The following is a 19,735-nucleotide window of genomic DNA, read 5'->3' as shown; positions in this document are numbered from 1 at the left end:
ATTTCGGAGCCTTGTGTGAGTGGCAGGCCCCGACAGAGCCCGGAGCCCCCCAAGGCCGGTCTGCTTTATCCCTGCACAAAGGAGCACCGCTGGACAGAGAAACTGAGTTTACATGGAACTGACCGCCACCTTGAACCCTGGGAAATGTTTAAACACATTGGTAAAGCTAAAGGAATTATGATGTTATTATTCTTTCATTAACCATAACCCCCCAAAAAAGCACATGTTTGAAATATAATAATAACAATAATAATAATAATAATAATATAAACCTTATTATAAAAATACAGTTACAAAGAATATTATTATTTAGTTATGTTTTCATATACCATAACCCATAGAAAAAGTTAAATGATAATAATAATCACAGTAATTATAATAAAAATAATTATGTATTATATATCACTTTTCAAAACAACAGTGTTTTATGATTTAAAAAACGAACACAATTTAATCATGAGGACAATTAAAGGAACTAAAAGCCAACCAAAACCTAAATAAAAACATACTTATTCAAACATACAAAAAAATGATAGACAAGCAATTCTTAAAAGTATATAGGTGCAAGAACACGGAGCAATTTCTGAAACAAAATCGATTTAAGTGAAATTATATTTGATTTATTACTGCAGATTTTCCTTTTTTTCTTCATGATGCTAACTAAGGTTTTTCTAAAGGGCTACTGCTGTATTACGATAATAAAAATGTGTTCTTCCTGGAACCATGTAATTCACTAAATTGATACTGTGTGTAAGGAGAGTGCCATCTCTTTAAACAATAACAATGGTTCTGGAGGTGCATGTTCGCACATTAACCACCAGGTGGCGCCAGAGTACAACACACCTGTTCAGGCGCTCAGAGGAACTGAAGCTGCAGTGAACATTAGGTGCTGCAGACAGGTGTCGCTCTTTGCCTGCACTCCACTTTGCATGTGCCTTTAAACGTTGTTCTTATGCATAAGGATATGCAGAACAAAATGTATGTGTTTCTGTGCATGTGAGTGGATACTCCTTTTATGTTTTTATTTTTTATTTGACCAATTCAAATATTTACGTCTAAAAATACATTTTCTGGAAAGAAAAAAAACAAATGGAAAGTACATTTTACGATTTATTTTTAGATTGTGTAAAGTTATGATGCAGGTGGATTAGTTTGAAATGCACGTTTAAAAACTTAAACTCTTGTATTTTGGGTTTTGTTCCTTGTGTGTTTGCTCACTGTCTGTCTTCCTCACAGTGAGTCAGGCGGTGGGAGGGGAATGATGCTCTATAGCTCCTGTCATACATGCGGTACAGCAACAATAATATTTGGAGAGTTACAAGTGGCTGCGGTCTGCAACTCAAACCGAGACGCATGACCAATGAGATCTCTCTCTCTCTTGCGCACGAACCCAGATTTCTTTTGACATACATCATCGGTGTTATACTGTATGTGCGAATTTAAAGATCAGCCGTGCAGACAAGTTGGTGGCCAGAGTGGAAACGGTGCAAGATGGAAGAGACGCTGGAAGTCAGTGCAGACGCAAGCTGCGCTCCGTGCCACTACGTATAACTTTTTGCTGCACCGAAGCTGAAATAGAGTGAACTTTCTTGAGCAAGATGGCTATACTCATCAGTTCATTGATTATATTAACAAAGTTCCTGCTTTATTTGAACCCAGCATATTGCATGGAGGTAGATTTTTGCATCCCTGTGCGTGTGGATCATCAAAGGCACGAGAAACATCTGCACCGGCGCGCGGAGGAGATTGAGGAAAGACAGATTGTTTTCAGACTAAGTGCATTCAAACAGGAATTTTACCTCCAACTCACGCCGGACTCTAGTTTCCTTGCACCGGGCAGCTTGCCACTTGAGAGCAGCTCCTCAGCATCCAACGAAACCTCTGACCTACGGGAATGCTTCTACTCCGGGAATGTCAACGCGGAACCGGACTCATTCGCCGCGCTCAGCCTGTGTAAAGGTCTCAATGGGGGGTTTTCTTATAACGGCATGGAGTATTTCATTAGCCTGACTGGCAGTGAAGACGCTGCGTCAGGATTTGGAAACTCTTTCGACAGGACGCACATCATCCGCCGCCGGAGACGCGCTGCGGACTCGGGTACTAACTTCACCAGCAGGTGTGGAGTTACACCTGACTCAAACTTTAACATTTCCCTGGAGAAATACAAGCACTTGGGCCAACTGGAGTTTGATGGCTTAACCGAAACTGTGTTGAAAACCCTGGGGAGGTCCAAGAGATTTGCCTCCATCCCAAGGTTTGTGGAGGTGCTGGTGGTGGCGGACGAATCTATGGCAACATTTCACGGGGATGACCTAAAGCATTACCTCCTGACCCTGATGTCAGTGGCAGCCAGGCTTTACAAGCACCCCAGCATCCTCAACTCCATAAACATAGTGGTGGTGGGATTCATGGTGATAAGTGACGCTGACAAGGGACCAAAGGTTTCCAGTAATGCAGCCCTGACTCTGCGCAACTTTTGTTCCTGGCAGAAGAAATTGAATAAACACAATGACAAGCAGCCAGAGTACTGGGACACTGCCATACTGTTCACCAAACAGGTAAGCAGGGGAGGAGGGAGCTTAGTCAACACACAGATGTGATGCATCAGCAGGGAAAGAAATACTTAGAAATGATACACTCATAGGTGGATTATAAAACAATGGGCCCCAGGCCACACATATTTAAGGGCCCCTGTCTCTTCTACAAATGAGAAAGAAACCCAGACTATAGATTCAAGATTCAAAGGCTTTATTGTCATGCACAGTAGCTGTAGTTACGGCAATGAACATCTTACCACCCTCCAACAATGAAACATACATATATATATAAGACATGAAACAATAAAGCAAATAAAAAAACAATACAAATAGTGCAAGAAGAAACATAGTACAAATAAAATAGTGCAAGAGAATGTTGCAAGACTAATATGCAAGTAATAGGACACAAGATGACTACTCTTCCAGTCATATTCTGCAGATGAACCAAACTAACACTCAGGGACACGACACAGGCATGTTTGCAGTCATTTGTTTGACTTGCAATAATTTCATACAGGTCTGTGCCCTGTGGGGTTAGGCATCCTTTATGTGATGATGCAGCCCTGCTAGTCCTCCTTCTGTATTTCAACGAGTCACTGTAAAAGAGCAACAGAGCCAGTTGTTTCCATAAAAAGTCTTCACCTCTGTCTGCAGCTGCAGAATAAGAACTGGGTCATTATCTGCATATAGGAACCTTCAATATGAATCACAAGAATCCAAACTCCTTCTTTATCCATTCAAGGTGGTGGTAACTGACACTATCTACGACATTCAGTGTGGTCACAGCTGTCAGATAATCCCATGTGGCCACTAGAGCTGTAACCATTGTTCAGTACATCCTACACCAACTTCACTGATGCCTGTTTCATGGTGCCTGCTTTCCATTAGGGTCCAGTTTGGCCATCTGATACACGGCCTCTCTCCTTCACTGCACAGCAACATACAAAAACATTTCAAGGTCAAAACGACTTAAAAAATCACAGTGTACTCGGGAAAGATCCCTTTATTTACACTAAGGGTAATTATATGTAGGAAAGTCCGGCGGTGTTGTCCTTGTAGGGCACAATGAGCGCAGCTGCAGAGATGGAAAAAATCTTGTAATAGGTTATAGAGAGCTGGTGGTGTGGAATACACATGGCTGGCAGAGGGGGCTTCTGGCATCGCCGGGCCTCATCGAAACACTGGGTTAACAAGTTTATCGTCCACTTTGGACCGATAGTGAGTAATTTCAATACTAACAAAACATATATTAAAGGTCCCATGTCATGGCCATTTCTACTGATATTTCCATTGTTGAGCTCTACTAGAATAGATTTAAATTGTGTAATTTTCCAAACTCACATTGGTTTCTCAAACAGAATCTCTGTATAGTATGTGTATTCACTCTCTGTCCTAAACGGCTGCATAGACAGGTCTTTTCTGTGTTAGAGTTTCACTCGCTACAGGGTGTACTTTGAGGGTTTGTGACTCTGCAGACCGTTTACATGCAGGAAAAGCTTCATAACACACAAGGGGACGGGTAATAACCAGAAAGGCATGACATGGGACCTTTAAAGAGTCTCTATTATGCTTTTTGGGGTTTCCCCTTTCCTATAGTGTGTTATGTAGGTTTTTGTGCATGTAAATGGTCTGCAAAGGCTAAAACCCAGTGTTCCCTCCAGAGGGAGTGTCTCTCTCACACACTGCCTTGCTCAAATCACCTCCATTGTACTCCTTTGTTTACTTCTGTCACATAATTACATCATTGTGTGACACTCGCGCCTCTATTGGCTAGCGCTCCAACAGATTGAACGTGATGGGCTAATGGGCGGGACATCTCCAATACATCCCTAAACAGACTAATCACAACAGAGCCGGCCAGCTAACCAATCAGGTTTTAGACAGAGGTGCTGCAGCACATGCAGTATGAGAACAAAAATAACTTGTTTAACATTAAAGACAGTAAAAACACAAATTACAAATATTAACCTGAAACAAATTAGCATAATATGTCCTTTAACATCATTGTAGTGCCAAAATAAAAGTTGGGGGATCAACAACATCTTTGAGATTCATCCTCTTGTGATCATGAATGTCTGTATGCATTTTCCGAGATACAGTATGTTTCAAAGCTGTTTAAATATTTCCTTCCAGCCCTATAAGTTATGGTCTTACTACCTGACAATGTTATATATTCAAAAAGAATCCAATGAGCAGAACGGAATGGGGGACAATTGTGTTGTTGACTTACCCAGCTAAGTACAGTCAAGTACAAATGGAGGTACAGTAAATAGATAAGTCATGATACTGAGAGAATTGCAGATAAACACATAATGACCGTGTTGATATGGTTCTTGTACTTCCCCTGGGCTGTGTACCTCAGGTGGGACCTATCTCGTGCTCCCAAACTCTCTTTACCTAAACACTGACCTTTTGCTTCAATATATTTGAAGAACAGAGCAACAATAAACAAACCACAGTCCCATGTGCTTTGTATTAGTGCTCTTCATGGTCTGTTCAATCTGTAGCTCAAGGCACAGCCTCACCAAGAAGAACAGTGTCCTAGTCCAACATTTTTATGAGAATGAAATGAAAGGCGTGTCCCAATGAACATTTATGTGTCTGTGTCACCAGGATCTCTGCGGGGCCACAACCTGTGATACATTGGGGATGGCTGATGTTGGGACCATGTGTGACCCGAAGAGAAGCTGCTCTGTCATCGAAGATGATGGCTTGCCCTCCGCCTTCACAACCGCCCATGAACTTGGTAAGAATTGTGTGGTTTGGGAAATGTGTTGAACATCTAACGATGACTAACTCTCACATTATGCATTTTGGATTCATGCTAATGCACACTTGGCCTCAGAGACAGATGCTCAAGGCAAGAGCTGCATAACTTAACTTCAAGTTTGACAGACTTTTATGCGCACAATCAGTTTGCAAACTGTCCTGGCCGGAGGGCTTTGCTACTTTCATGAAAATCTGTGTGATGTTGGTTCTTCATCCTGGTCCCAGCACGATGCTGGGTCTCAAACCTACCAGCTATTAAATTGCATGTTCTTGTTGAAAATCCATCCCTGGCTAGATGGGCAAAATCAAAACCAGCAGGTCTCTGGGCGAGGTTGAGATTTTTTCATGTTTGGTATTACAGTTGCACGACATAACTTTGCTCACTGGCAGCTGCAAATGGTACAGTTCAGGCATCATCAATTATTTCACACGATAAAATGATACTGACACATGTACTATTAGCTTCAACATTCCAGCTAGGCTTTTTTTGCGAGAAAGAAAGTGTTAGCAAGGAAAAGGGGTTGAACTATAGGCAACATAACACATGTACAGTTTTCTCTGAGTCCTAACTGTCTCTTTAAAAGACTATATACATAACCCAGTCTCAAGGCATTTCGTGTAATAGTCACGAAATACATTTAATCTATTGATTCGTGTTCACCAACACGATTTTCCCATTTTTTTCGTGTCACACTGAATGATTTTAAAAGCAATGTATTTATATTGGTAGTATGTTTCGTGCCTGCACCACGTCTTTTTGTCTGGTCGGGTCTTGGAAGACCAGAAGCTGTATGGTTCATAAAAACATGTTCTTACTCAATATCAAGCCACGATTATTGTTTTTATTTTAAATTGTATAATGTCGGACTTTGTTTGCCGTCCGCGAGGAAAAGAAATGGGGCTCAGAGACTCAGAATACTGACATCTTATTTTCCTTCTAATTTGTTATTATTTACATTGCTTTTAAAATCGTTCTGTGTGACACGTAAAAAAGGGGGAAATCGTGTTGGTGAACACGAATCAATAGATTAATTTCGTGACTATAACACGAAATGCCGTGAGACTGGGTTGTAAGTACAGGAGTCAGTGCATGGTTAGCCTAGCTTAGCATTAAGGACGAGCACAGAGGAAAGGCAGAAGATCTGCTTAGATAAAAAATGTGTTGAAAATTAGCGATAAGCTAGGCTAACCACATACTAGCTCCAACAGATTGATGTCAATTCTCTCTTTTCACTTTAAGGGAGCTATCCAAGTAGAGCACTTTTTTAAATTATTAATTATTATTTTAAATGACAAATTACAGTCTATTATATCCTTGCCAAATAGCTAGGTAAGACCAAAATATTGATTGGCATTACATCAGTCATCATAGTAAGTGATCATGCTCTTGTTTCCCAGATTTCTGACTTTAAACTGGAGGTGTAAATTGGATTTATTACTCCCTGCGTGTGTTGTCTGTGTGGGAAATTTGGACAAATTGGGACAAATCCACAGGGACGCATTTCTTTCTCTTTTCATCTGGAATTTAGGCTGATTTAACTTGTTAAGCCCCGAGCCTGTTTTTCAGGTCTTAGGCTCGAAAATGACATTCCCAGAAAAAATACAACAAATATCTTCCCTTCTAAAAGGGTTAAATTAATAATCTTTTTTCTCAAAGCAAGGTTACACCTGTGAGTTGGATGTAGAAGTGTCAGAATCAATATAGATGTTTTTATTTGAAAGTAAATTCAGATTGAACACAGTAAAAAAAATGTAAATTATCGTGTCCGTCCAAAAAAAAAAAAACTTAGTGAAAACCACCCTTGAATGATGGGATGGTAGACAAAAAGCTTTAGGAATCCAAACTACAACATATAATAACTACCCTGTATTAAGATTGATGCAAAACAAGTGAAATTTGACCTTTTTAGAGAGATTTAGCAACAAAAAAAACACTTCTGGGGTCATTTGGGTGGATTTTCCATATCTCTGGCCCCCCTTGCTCGATTTTGCTGATTGACATCTCTTTCTAACCGTCAGAGCCAATGGAATCGAGGGGAACTCCCACATACTGCTTATTTGGTAATGTGTGTGTGTGAGACTGACGCATAGCCAAAACCGGAAGCTGCGATAACTCTGGTGGCTACCATTAGCAGCTAATTTTTACTCTCCGATTTTTACATAAAAATGGAATTATGGATTATAAATATTTTTTTTAAATCCACAGAAACATTATCAACCTATGGATTAACCGATTCAGCCGCGTTTTTTCTCGTTTTAATGCCATTGAACACGTCTTTTGATCAGATTGACAGCTATACGGTGAGACGATTTCCCGTAAAAGCTCCGTAAAGGTACGTGTTGTGATGTCTGTGTTTGCTTCCCCTGTCGCGAGTTTGGATCACTCAGTGATGATACTATACCTAAATAATCTGTGGAACCTCAGCTTTAATCGGATATCTTGTATGTGACGCTACGATAAGTAATAAGGGTATCTTTTATCTTGAGTTCTGTGCCAAAGTGCGTTAGCCTTTTTCGCTCAGGGGTCATTTAGATGCTTCTTATGAGACTTGTGTTTTGTTTTGGTAAAAATTGTTTGTATCGTCAGTTAGCTGAGATTCTTCCCGTTAATCTGGTATAACACATTACTAGGTTCTTAAATGTTAAGATGCCTTGAGACACAGTGTCGTGAAAAAAAAAAAGGCTTTGGATGTGGTTTTATTCCACCAACCCAAAATAAAAAATTGCAGATTTAAGTAAATGGAGGTGAAGTTGAACACTGCTAATCACGCTTTCCAATGAAATCTAATGTGTAGTGCTTAACTTTATACACTGTAGTTTGACACACTAACACTGTCTAATTAAAGCTGATTATATTAATAATACATGTGACTTTTTTCATATTTTAAATATCAGTGTTTTGGGCTGTAAAATAAGTAAGACTCTTGCCTGAAACCAGATGCACAAGTCACTCTTGAGCCCCCAAGAGAGGCATTGGTTTACACTGCCCTTATGTTAAGTAATCACACAATTTCCTACCAACATGGTCCTGTCTCATGATTGAATACCCCGAAACACAGTTTATGTATTTTATTTTCATTTTTGGAAAGTAATACATGTTCCTATTTAGGGAGTGAAATGATTTCCTTGGGAACTAAATTCCCCTGTCAGGCCTGGTCTAGAAAATGGACGAACGCCATGCTGTATATTCCCATGCATAACTGCATTCCTCTGTGCGATGACATCAGCTTCAAATCAGTCCAAGTTGAGCTTGCTTAGCCATATAAACATGTGTGTTGTGCTGTCTTTCTGAGTTTCTCTTTGGGTAAATCCCCTCAGAAGTATCTGCCCAATGACTTTTCCTTAAGGCTAACTTTGTTTCAAATCATGGGACAACTAACAGTAGAGGTTCCTGACTCTAACAAAGAGGTAATCTTCTGTCTCTCTTCTCTCATCCCTCAGGCCACGTCTTCAACATGCCCCACGACAATGTGAAGGCATGTGAGGAGGTATTTGGGAAACTAAAGGACAACCACATGATGTCTCCCACACTGATTCAGATCGACAGGAGCAGGCCCTGGTCTGTGTGCAGCGCAGCCATCATTACTGAGTTCCTGGACAGAGGTCATGGTTAGTAAACACTTCCTGTGTATGTCTCTGGACTCAGATGGACCACTAATTCTGTCCAGGCTTCATGTGCTCAGCTGGTTCTAATCTAATTGTACCCGCAAAAACAGACCTTGGCTTTGGTTTCTCATGGTTACATTTTTAATTTCAGTTTTTAATTGTAAGTGATCACATACAACTATTTTATGTTTAACCCTGATACTTTTGTTAATATACAGTATATTGCTGGCTGTGTTAGATGTTTCTTGGACGAGGCGAAGGTTTATTCTTGAGTTACTTTTTTATCCTTATCCTTCAAAAATGGGGTCTTGGAATAGAAAAGTCAATTACTCAGCCTGGGGTCAACCTACTGTACTTCAACACTTTTAAAAACAAACTTCACAATAAATAACACACATAAATCCAATATCAAGAGAATAAAACTGCATACGTTTAGTATTACAAAGTCTAACTTTGTATCTACAGTATGTTGATAAGGGAGTCCATCAAATAACTTAACTAAAGATGACATTTAATGGTAATTTTCAAGAGGGAACATTAAGATTTTAGCCTTTGCAAACCATTTACATGCACACAAACCTACTATATAACACACTACAGGAAAGGGAAAACCTCAAAAGCATAAAAAGGCCCATGTAATTAAAAAAGCAGATTTCTTAAAGTTGTTCTTATATACATATTTTAAACAACAATTTGTCAAATCACTATGTGAAATAGTATTGGCATACATAGGATCAGAATTCTCTAAACTTGACTATTTTGTTTTAACAACAAACTCGAAGTGATGCAGCACCCAGTCCTGAAGTGCAAACTGACAAACAGCGTATGTTATATGCTGATCAGAGCCTATACATTTATATAAAGCTTTTTAAGAGAAAAACTAAAAATCCTGGAACATATCAGATTCCACAAGAAAGGCAGAAATTTAAAATGTAAAAGAAGTGCAATATAAATCACTTAAGAACATCTAAGAAAGTATTTTCCTTGCGATGTTATTTTGTACTATGATGACAGTATCCACTTCCAGTATCCAAATTAAATATAACATTCATAAGTGAATGAATATATCATTCTGGTTTCTTTCTCCGCAGTAGCCCTTATGTGCCAAGTCTTTTTCTGTCCGTGTGTAAACTCCCGTAAGTGACTGTGAGTGGATTCTGTGGAATAGCCACCACATTATTACTTCCCCTCAACCAGCCTACTTACTGTAACAAATAAATGTGCATTTACTAAATTAAACACTACATTGCTAACAGTCCTTTTCTACATGATTCATTTGCTTTATCTAAATATAATATGGTGCCTGTGCTGTCTCAAAGACGGCTAAGAGTCTGCTTTTGAAAGACTGAAGACAAATATATTGTAGCAACTATTTTCATTATCATTATTTTAATGTTATATCTAGTTTAATAGTCATATTATTATTATTTGTTTTCTTTGGTATTTCCTTACATTAACTTAGATCAACCAAACAATCCAAACAATTCATTCGTTACTTCCCTAACAAAGAGAGTATAACTGCAAGACATTTTGGTTAGCTAAGAATTTAGCAAAAATAAATGCTGTTAAAGAAAGGATTTAGGTTTTTAATGTTGTCCTTAAAGCTATAGTTATTGATTTATTTGCCATATGGGTGCTGTGTAACAAGCTGTAAACAAAGAATGAGCATATAACCACATTATCTATGAGTTGCCTATACACAAGAAAAAGTTCAATATTCACTCTTGACTACAATAAGGACTTTCCCATCAGCTGGTCAATAACTGTGTCGGTGTGTTGTTTGGTGCCGGACAGGTATAATTAAATGGGTTTATTGCACTGAAAACAGCTGCCTGCTGCTCTTGGAAACATTGTTGTTTGAGTTCTGAGACTGAAAGACAGGAATAGAGGGGGGGGGGGAAGCATTTTAAGATGCACAAACGTTCCGGAGAGTTGGTGACAATTCTTTCTGGGTTCCAAAAGCAACACCTCTCGTATTACCCCCAAGTACCCATCCTTATAGTAAATATTACCATATCAATAAGTGCAACTTGTGAGTAATTGCAATGTTGTTGGTCTTTCTGCAGGAGACTGTCTGCTGGAACAGCCTCAGAGGCAGCTGTCTCTTACCGACAACCTGCCTGGGTCCAGCTACAGCCTGCATCGTCAATGTGAGCTTGCCTTCGGCTCTGGCTCCAAGCCCTGCCCATACATGCAACCCTGCTCCAAGCTGTGGTGCACCGGAAGGGCCCACGGCCAGCTGGTCTGCCAAACCCGACACTTCCCCTGGGCGGACGGCACCAGCTGTGGTAACGGTAAAATATGCTTCAGAGGAACCTGCACTGATAAGAACACCACCATGCACATCAAGGTGAGAGAATGCAGAAAGACAGCACTGTCAAACTTCCTTTTTTTCAGTAAAGATTGATGTACCATTGTGTCTGTTTTTCCTTTGTCTCAGGTGGATGGTCGGTGGGGGAAGTGGGGACTATTTGGGGACTGTTCTCGAAGTTGTGGTGGAGGAGTTCAGCTGGCCAAGAGAGCGTGTGACAACCCCATTCCTGAGAATGGAGGCAAATACTGCTATGGCCTTCGCATCAAATATCGCTCATGTAACCTCAACCCTTGTCCTGAAACAGGTACGCTAGTCGCTGTTCCAGTATGTTCACAAACAAAGACACACAATAATGGCTGTTATTGACCATTCACTAAACATGTCCCAAAAACTGTCCAGTTACTTTACAGTTACAGTTACTTTAGCTTATGTAACTACCAGAAGTTGCGCTAGACTTGACGGACAGGATCGTAACATTTCCGTCAAAATCCACTATTACCCGTCGACCTTTACACAACTCTGACGAGGGGGGGGACGGGACGAGGGGGGGGAGAGAGAGCACGCTCGTAAACAACTGTCAACCGGGGGGGGGAAGGGGCACGCTTGTGAGCTGTCAACGCACGCTCGTGAACTGTTAGCGTAAAGCAAGAACTCCCAGACATTTCAATGATTTCTACGGCAAAGTTTGGTTTGGAAACGGTATCATTTCCTTTTTGGCGTGCATGCATAACACCGGAGCCTCGCTGCGGGGAAGCTTTGGCGCTGTTTGTTCTACTCTGTCAAAATGATGTAATGCTTTCAGATTTTTCCGTCATTGTTAAAAAATATATTCGATTAACGCAACCTCTGGTAATTACACACACCAGGCCTGTACAAGTTCAGCTTTCTCTGAATGCTGAAACAGTTGAAGCAACCCAAAGCAACTGAGCAAAATTGGAAGGAATGGATGGAACAGTGTTTTAATTTGGTGTAGCTAATTAGTTTACCAATATGGTAGAACACATAACCAAGCATTAATTTAAGCCCAATAGTAAGATGTAGGAGTTACAGTGAAGAAAAGCCTAATTTCATTACTGGCACATCCACTGTGTAGCCTCCCCACCATGTTGGAGAGTAGCATATTAGCAGCTGTTTCCTGCTCCTACTGGTTTGGGAAAATCAACATTCCAAAAAACCCAGCTACAGTTATTTGACATATAAGACATTGGATAGTTTTCATCCTGAAATACTATTCTCTTGTGAGGTTAAAAGTTAAACATACTCTTTTAAAATGTATTCAAGTATGTACGGAGACAGCAAGTGTGTATTTAAGCTCCCTTGAAGTTAACGTTAGCTTAATTAGCCTGCTAGCTACAGCTAGATACAGACTGTCAGGAAAGTAGAAGTTTCTGTTGTCTATCACTGTCTAAAAGAATCATGGACCCATAGTTTTGAAAATTACTTGGAAGTTGAAGCCGGAAATCTTCCACCATTATCATAAGTGAAATGCATGTGCTGTGCAAAAACGCACATCATTTATATGAGTAGCAACTATGCCGCTCTTGGTGAATGTTCAATTTCAAAACTCCAGCCACAGTCTGTAAGGTCAACAATTTTGGAGTAGATCTATATTTAACCTGACGTTGTTTCTATCTCTAGGTAAGAGTTTCCGTGAGGAGCAGTGTGAGGCATTCAATGGAATAAACCTGAACACCAACAGACTGGGTCCGTCTGCGGTTTGGGTTCCTAAATATTCAGGCATCTCTCCTAAGGACAAATGCAAACTTATCTGCCGCGCCAACGGTACTGGGTACTTCTATGTCCTTGCTCCAAAGGTATGTAATTTACAAACACCTGTTTAAATGAACTGTTTACTTTTCTAGTCATTAAACAAATGAAAAGTATTACAAAAACATGAACAACCAGGATTACAATAACATGACAACCAACCATGTTACAACCCAGTGGGTATGCCGTGTTAATAAAGTAGAGAAACAAATTATAGCCAAATGAAATCTTGACTACTTTGACAGAATGCTGATCGGAGAATGATAATTGCAAGATTCAAGCTCTTGTAGCCACTAGATGGTATCTGTCTAAAAGCTTGGACTTGACTGTAGTACATTGTTTCAATATTCTGATCTAAATGGTAATCAACTACTTTACTTGCTGATGCACAATGGTTTGGCGTGTAATTTCCCTGTATCTTTTGGCCCTTATTTGGAATGAAAGAAGTGACTGCTAGTTCTTTCCACAGCAAAGCAATGACAGGTCATTTGTTGGTGGCAGTAGAGAGAGTGGCTGCTGCTGCTGGATGGATGGTGTGGTGGGAAAGGAAACATGCAGGGACAGTATCACTTCACAGCTGGGGCTTGTCAGCTACTATTTACTCAGCCAAAAGGAAACAAGCTTGTAGCAGTAATACAAGCCAACATCTCTTTTCCACTTAAGAATACTGTGCACTTCCTCTGGTTCTACATCTGACCTTTATCAAGCTTTTCAGTTCATTATGTTTGTTTACATTTAACAATGTAAATATGGAAGACCACATGTGGCAACAAACTCTTGCCTTTCATTTTATTATGCATCTTAAGATTGTCATAATATAATGTCTTCATCCTTGCAGGTTGTGGATGGGACCCCCTGCTCTCCTGACACCTCAGCTGTATGTGTTCAAGGAAAATGCATCAAGGCAGGCTGCGATAGCAAGCTGGACTCCAACAGGAAGTTTGACAAGTGCGGGGTGTGTGGCGGCGACAACCAGGGCTGCAAGAAGGTCTCAGGAATGTTCACCAAACCTATGTAAGTCGCACGTCAGCAGATACTGTATTACCTCTAAGTGTTGAGGTGACGGGACAGGTCGAGGTCAACATTGATGTCAACTTTGCTAAATTGGATCTACAGAAGGGAGGTGATAACTGAGATATTTTAGCCTGTCTAAGCCTTTTAGTTCATTCAAATTTTCCTCGACGTATTTTACACATTTACAAATACAAAACATTGTGGTTGAACAAGTTACCTTGAACATTTGAATACCTCAAAGGAAAAGGTGGCTGTCATGTTCCTTTTTGACTCTTGGTAAAAGGGCAAGTATATTTTTTTAAGTGGAGACTATCATATAGAAAATGTTTCAGCTTATATGTTGTTTCCAACAACCACCTGCAATTCAGCCGTGAATGTTTTTCGATTGCGTTAAGCTGCCTTTCACATGATACGCAATTTGCTCTCTGCTCACAGCGGGTGCAGTGCTTTGTGCTAGTTATGTTTTGATTCTATCGTTACCTCCCCTGCTAGCTTGCGCCGCTTCATAAAGCTGACAGCTCATTGGTTGAAAGTCAAAAGGTCAGCCGTATACAAGGTCAAAGTTTAAATCATTTGAGCTTTAGTGGAGTGCTTTTCAACTATTTTGAGCAATGTGCAACGCAGAGGGAAGGGCAGAAGGTATCGCTCTTTACAAAGGAGAGAACGACAACATCAGCGCAGAGCCGTTTCACCGCTGGTCATGTGAAGGCAACTTAACTAGACTAAGTGATACTGTTTAAGCACAAAGGTATTAACATATTTAACAATTCTGTTGGAGTAATGCTGGTGCAGTGGTTGCGTTAAGCGAATTTCTTCCGTCTGACGGATTTCTTTTAACAATGACGGAAAAATCTGAAAGCAGTCCGTCATTTTGACAGATTAGAACAAACTCAGAACAGCGGCAAAGTTTCCCCGCAGCGAGGCTCCGGTGTTATGCATGCCCGCCAAAAAGGAAATTATATTGTTTCCAAACCTAACTTTGCCGTAGAAATCATTGAAATGTCTGTGAGTATTTGCTTTACGCTGTGTGCGCTCCCGCGAGGTGCAGTGGGCATAATAACACGGCATACAAACACCTGTTGCAAAACTATATATGACTGCCATGATCCTTCCCCACCTAACATACTGTATGACCAGCTGGACCCAGGCGAATAGCACAACATTAAGGCCTATCCTGTCACTTTACAAGCAAGCTCTCAAAGTTTTTGACAAAAAACCAAAGCTATACCACCATTGCAAAATCCTGGACAAACATAACCTGCTCAGCTGGGAAAATATATTAAAACACACTGATGCATTTCTCATTTTTAAAATTCTAAACGGCAAGGCACCCCCACCACTCTGCACTTTTATACAACAGAACAATTCAAACAGTAGAACCACAAGGTCTGCCCTAAGAGGGGACTGTGTAGTCCCTCTTAGGTCCAGTTCCTTTGGCAAACACTGTTTCTCTGTGAGGGCACCTACACTCTGGAACACGATACCAATACAGATCAGGAATAACACCTCTTATCATACATTTAACCACAATCATAAGAACAGGCTTTTAAACAATCAAAAATGTGAACACTTTTAACTGAATCAAGGTATGATGATATTTCATCTGTTTGCATGTGTGTTTCTTCCTCTCTATTGTTGTACTACTGTTCCTATTTATTGTTGTACTGCTATTTATTTATTGTTGTACTGCTATTTATTTATTGGTGTACTGATGTTGTCTGCTGTACTCTATCTAATTATGTTTTTATTTTCTAGTCTTGTTGTGGTCAGTTAACATCTTGCCAAGGACAACAGTTGAAAATTAGCCTGCTGGCTAATACTGGCTCATTTACAGCAATGTGAATTAATGTGCACTGTCCTTTAAATAAAATAAACAAATGAAATGAAATGAAATAACACCGGCGATAACAGTTCACTTGACCATAGTATCATGGTTAATGGTAATTATACACATTTAAAAGAAAAACACAATCAGATAGCAATGTATACTAACACACTGTTATCTACTCTGTCTCTATCTACTGATGTTTAAGAATACATGAAAAACTGTTACATTTACATCTATTTCAGACATGGCTACAACTTTGTGCTGATGCTGCCCATTGGAGCTTCAAACATTGACATCCGTCAGCGTGGCTACAGAGGAATGGTCAGCGACGAAAACTACTTAGCGGTGAAGAATCGGCACGGCAAGTACCTGCTGAACGGCAACTACGTGGTCTCAGCCGTTGAGCGAGACTTGCTGGTGAAGGGCAGCTTACTGCGCTACAGCGGCACCTCCACCTCTGTAGAGATCCTTCAGGCCACCAGACCCCTGCAGGAGCCTCTCACTGTGGAGGTTCTCTCTGTAGGGAAGATGACTCCTCCCAGGGTGCGCTACTCCTTCTACATCTCCAAGGAGAGCAAGGAGGAGAAGACTCTGCGGAAAGAGGACAAAAGCCACAAAGCGCATAATAGTGTCTTGGCAGACAGTAATCGGGTAGAGGCTAAGAAGCTGATGATGGCAAAGAGGCCCGTCAGTCATTGGGTAACAGGAAGTTGGGATTCGTGCACAGTGACTTGTGGGAATGGGCTGCAGAAGAGGCTTGTGGAGTGTCAGAGCATAGAGGGGCGTCCAGCAGTGGACTGTGACAGTGCTGACAGACCTGTAGCATTGAGATCATGTGGGGATCCATGTCCCATGTGGGATGTAGGGGTCTGGTCTCACTGCTCCAAATCCTGTGGAAGGGGTTTTAAAAGGCGGCCGGTGCGCTGTATGACTGAGAACGGTTTGAATCTGCCAAGAGACCACTGCTCTGGAAGGAGGAAGCCTCAGGAACTGGACCTCTGCAATCTGAAGCCATGTTAAAGCAGAACAGGCACAGCCCAACGACCTATTTGCTTCAGTAAAAGTGACAATTTTACATGAACCTGAAACCAAATCAGCATTTTAATGACCCTATTACTGGGTTGGGTGGAAGTACTCTCAGATGCAGCCTGACAGTGTTTCAAGTGGTGTCTGTTAGAGCAAAGAAACACAATGGAGAAAGAGAGGATCTCCATTCATTGTTTGAAAAGACAGACATCTAGAGAACAGAAAAGAAGGAAAGTCTTCTTTTGAACCGTCAAACCATCCGCATCAGGTTCGACCTGTGGTTAGTCTACCTCGACTAGGAACAATGACACAATGCCTGAGCATATACTGACAGAAACAAATGAGAAAGATGCAGAGACAGTGAACACACACATCTGCCCATAAACATACTTTCTTGGTAAAGCTACCCGCATGGGATGAAATTGAAAAAAGGGCAAACAAAAGTCCAGGACAAACAGATAAAGTGAGATATAACCTCAGCACTCACACTGTGCATTTATCAAAAGCAGATATCTCACCTGGGAGTTTTCTAATTTCACTGAAAAACTAATGAAAATGTGAAACGCGGTACTGTATGATTCACGCAACATTCAAGAACTGTATTCCATGCAGTTATTTCTTGATTCAGTACTATTGACTGTTTGACTGTCCGATGTGAATAATCAAAGTCAGTAGCCAATCACTGCCTGTTTGAGTCAGACCATAGCTTTACAAACCTTACAAAATGAAAACAGTCGACAATATACCCTACGTACTTGATACAATCTTTATAGTTTTAATCAATATCAAAGCATTCCTGGACTGTACTTGTTACCAAAGCATTTAGAATATTTTTTTAAAGACGAAAATGTGTCAAGATGTTAGCTATTCTTATTATTGAATGTACGCTGTTAGAGTGGCGCAATGTGTCTGTGACAATTTGTGCAAAACCAAACTGACTAGAGCACAGCTGTTTTGATTCTGTTTGGCCAAAGAGTTGTAACGTAACAATCAAATAAGGCAGCATATTAAACAGCATGTAAACTTACCTGTAAATGATACTGTTAATGGACCAGACCAATGCTAGTGTGCTCTTTACTCTTCAATAGCATTGAAAACCCACTGTCTGCCCATTACATAAAGGATACTGCGCAATATTATTTAACATTTGATATAGACCAAACCATGGTGGTTTGCAGTTTGCCCCTTCTAAAAAATAGGTTGTTGTCAGTTTTGAAGATAGTAAAGATAAATATAGATTATTAAAACTTCTGTAGAATTGATAACTTCTCTACTGAATATCTATATATTCAGAAGGTATATTCCTTACAATAATAATAATAATACTAATATAGAATAAGGGTTAATTCGTAAATTACATTTTGACTAAAAACGCAAGGTTACCCTCCTCAAAGCTCTATGTTCTTTTTTCATTTTAGAAGACCTTATATTTTGCAAAAAGTTCAATATATGTTGTGATGGATACGTGTTGGCTTTTGTTATTTCTTCGACCTCTATAGGCTTCAGCCCTTTGGGTACATACAGTAGCTGCTTTATCACCTTCAGCCCTTAATGAACAGACATATTGCATCATGCCAGACTATCAATATAAAGCCCTTTTTTCAGAAAAAGGTTGATAATACATATCTATGGTCAAATTAAATGGACCACCCACCCTTATATTCAATCAAACACCCATTGGTGTCATTTCATTTTGTTGTTTTATCAAAGGATTACATTTGAAAACTAATATACACAGCAAAAGAAATATAGGGTTACAGGTGAACAATTGTCTTAAAAATAATTGGTGAAAGTAACGTTGGGTTTCACACCCTAAGACTTAAAGTGCAAGGGCATCTGTCTGGACTTGTACATGTTTACAAAGTTTAATAATGAAACTAAATTGTATCATCTTTAAGAATGGAACATTTCAAAGTTTCAAAATACTTAAAATATAACATCCCAGAAAAATAGATAACTATTTGTTTTTTAAGATGGTACTTTAAACTGATGGACCCACGACGTCCTTCGACAGAAATGCAATTGAATTCCTAATTTCCAGTGTTATTTGTTTTAACGGAGACCTATCATACTATATTTGAATAATATATTGTAGGGCCATACCTATAAGGTATATTTATATGTTTTCTTTTTCAAAATGCCCAACAGATCATGCATTTTAGCCATGCCTCATTTCGCTCTATTTTGCTCTCCTCCACCCTGTCTTTGCATGCGCTGCAGCTGACCACGCCCCTCTGCAAAGGAGGGGGCCGAGTTACGAGCGTCATGTTACCATGCTGTTACCATGCTGTTACCATGCTGTTACCATGCCACTCTCATTCCCCTGATTGGTGGAGAGTTGGCCATATAGGCGGAGCACCTCGTCACTGACATCAGACTATTTTTAAATCTGTATCAGTCTGTATCAGATCCGTTGCAGCCCCGTTTTTAGAGATTTGGGTATGGAGGAAAAGAGAGAGGGTTGTGTTTTCTGACACTTGGTGAGTTCCCTGACACACCGGGGACACATATTCATCTATAAAAGACGTACAAAGGTGCATTTTGCATGATAGGTCCCCTTTAAAGGACCAATTATAATGTCTGAAAGGTGCCATTGTACAGTTGGTGGTTTTTATTCATGTACAGATAATGCTATCAGTTGTCTTTTGTATTGTATACTATGTATACATGCATCTAGCTGTATTAAATAAAGTATATATATAAGAATACAAGCATATGCTGAGTCATGATTGATGTTTTCTCTGATTAGTCAGGTTTTCAAATATTGCATATATAATCATGCAAATAGTACATCTGTCATCCCAGATGCTCAAAGTCAGAAATATTTCCGTTAGGAGCTTTAATCTTTGAATAGGAGGCAGAAATGTCAAAGAT

The 19,735-nt window shown here is 40.0% G+C and overlaps 1 protein-coding gene across 1 annotated transcript; it reads left to right on the top strand.

Annotated features, from left to right (window-relative positions):
- Positions 1-1,557: 1,557 nt before the first annotated feature.
- Positions 1,558-19,533, top strand: LOC117457507 (A disintegrin and metalloproteinase with thrombospondin motifs 15-like). The gene is made up of 8 exons (XM_034097644.2): positions 1,558-2,558; positions 5,151-5,283; positions 8,748-8,915; positions 10,979-11,262; positions 11,353-11,530; positions 12,865-13,040; positions 13,832-14,007; positions 16,078-19,533. The coding sequence occupies exons 1-8, from the start codon at positions 1,599-1,601 to the stop codon at positions 16,853-16,855; spliced, it is 2,853 nt and encodes a 950-aa protein (XP_033953535.1). The 5' UTR covers positions 1,558-1,598; the 3' UTR covers positions 16,856-19,533.
- The last annotated feature ends 202 nt before the right edge of the window (positions 19,534-19,735 follow it).

The sequence above is a fragment of the Pseudochaenichthys georgianus genome, chromosome 13 (assembly GCF_902827115.2).
Source record: "Pseudochaenichthys georgianus chromosome 13, fPseGeo1.2, whole genome shotgun sequence".
NCBI lineage: Eukaryota > Metazoa > Chordata > Actinopteri > Perciformes > Channichthyidae > Pseudochaenichthys > Pseudochaenichthys georgianus.
The sequence above is the reverse complement of the archived record's forward strand: the minus strand, read 5'-3'. Positions and strand labels throughout refer to the sequence as shown.

Coding starts and splice junctions, on each gene's coding strand:
- LOC117457507 (XM_034097644.2), top strand. CDS start 1,599: ATGGCTATACTCATCAGTTCATTGATTATATTAACAAAGTTCCTGCTT. Junction 2,559..5,150: donor CCATACTGTTCACCAAACAG/GTAAGCAGGGGA, acceptor CTGTGTCACCAG/GATCTCTGCGGGGCCACAAC. Junction 5,284..8,747: donor CACAACCGCCCATGAACTTG/GTAAGAATTGTG, acceptor CTCATCCCTCAG/GCCACGTCTTCAACATGCCC.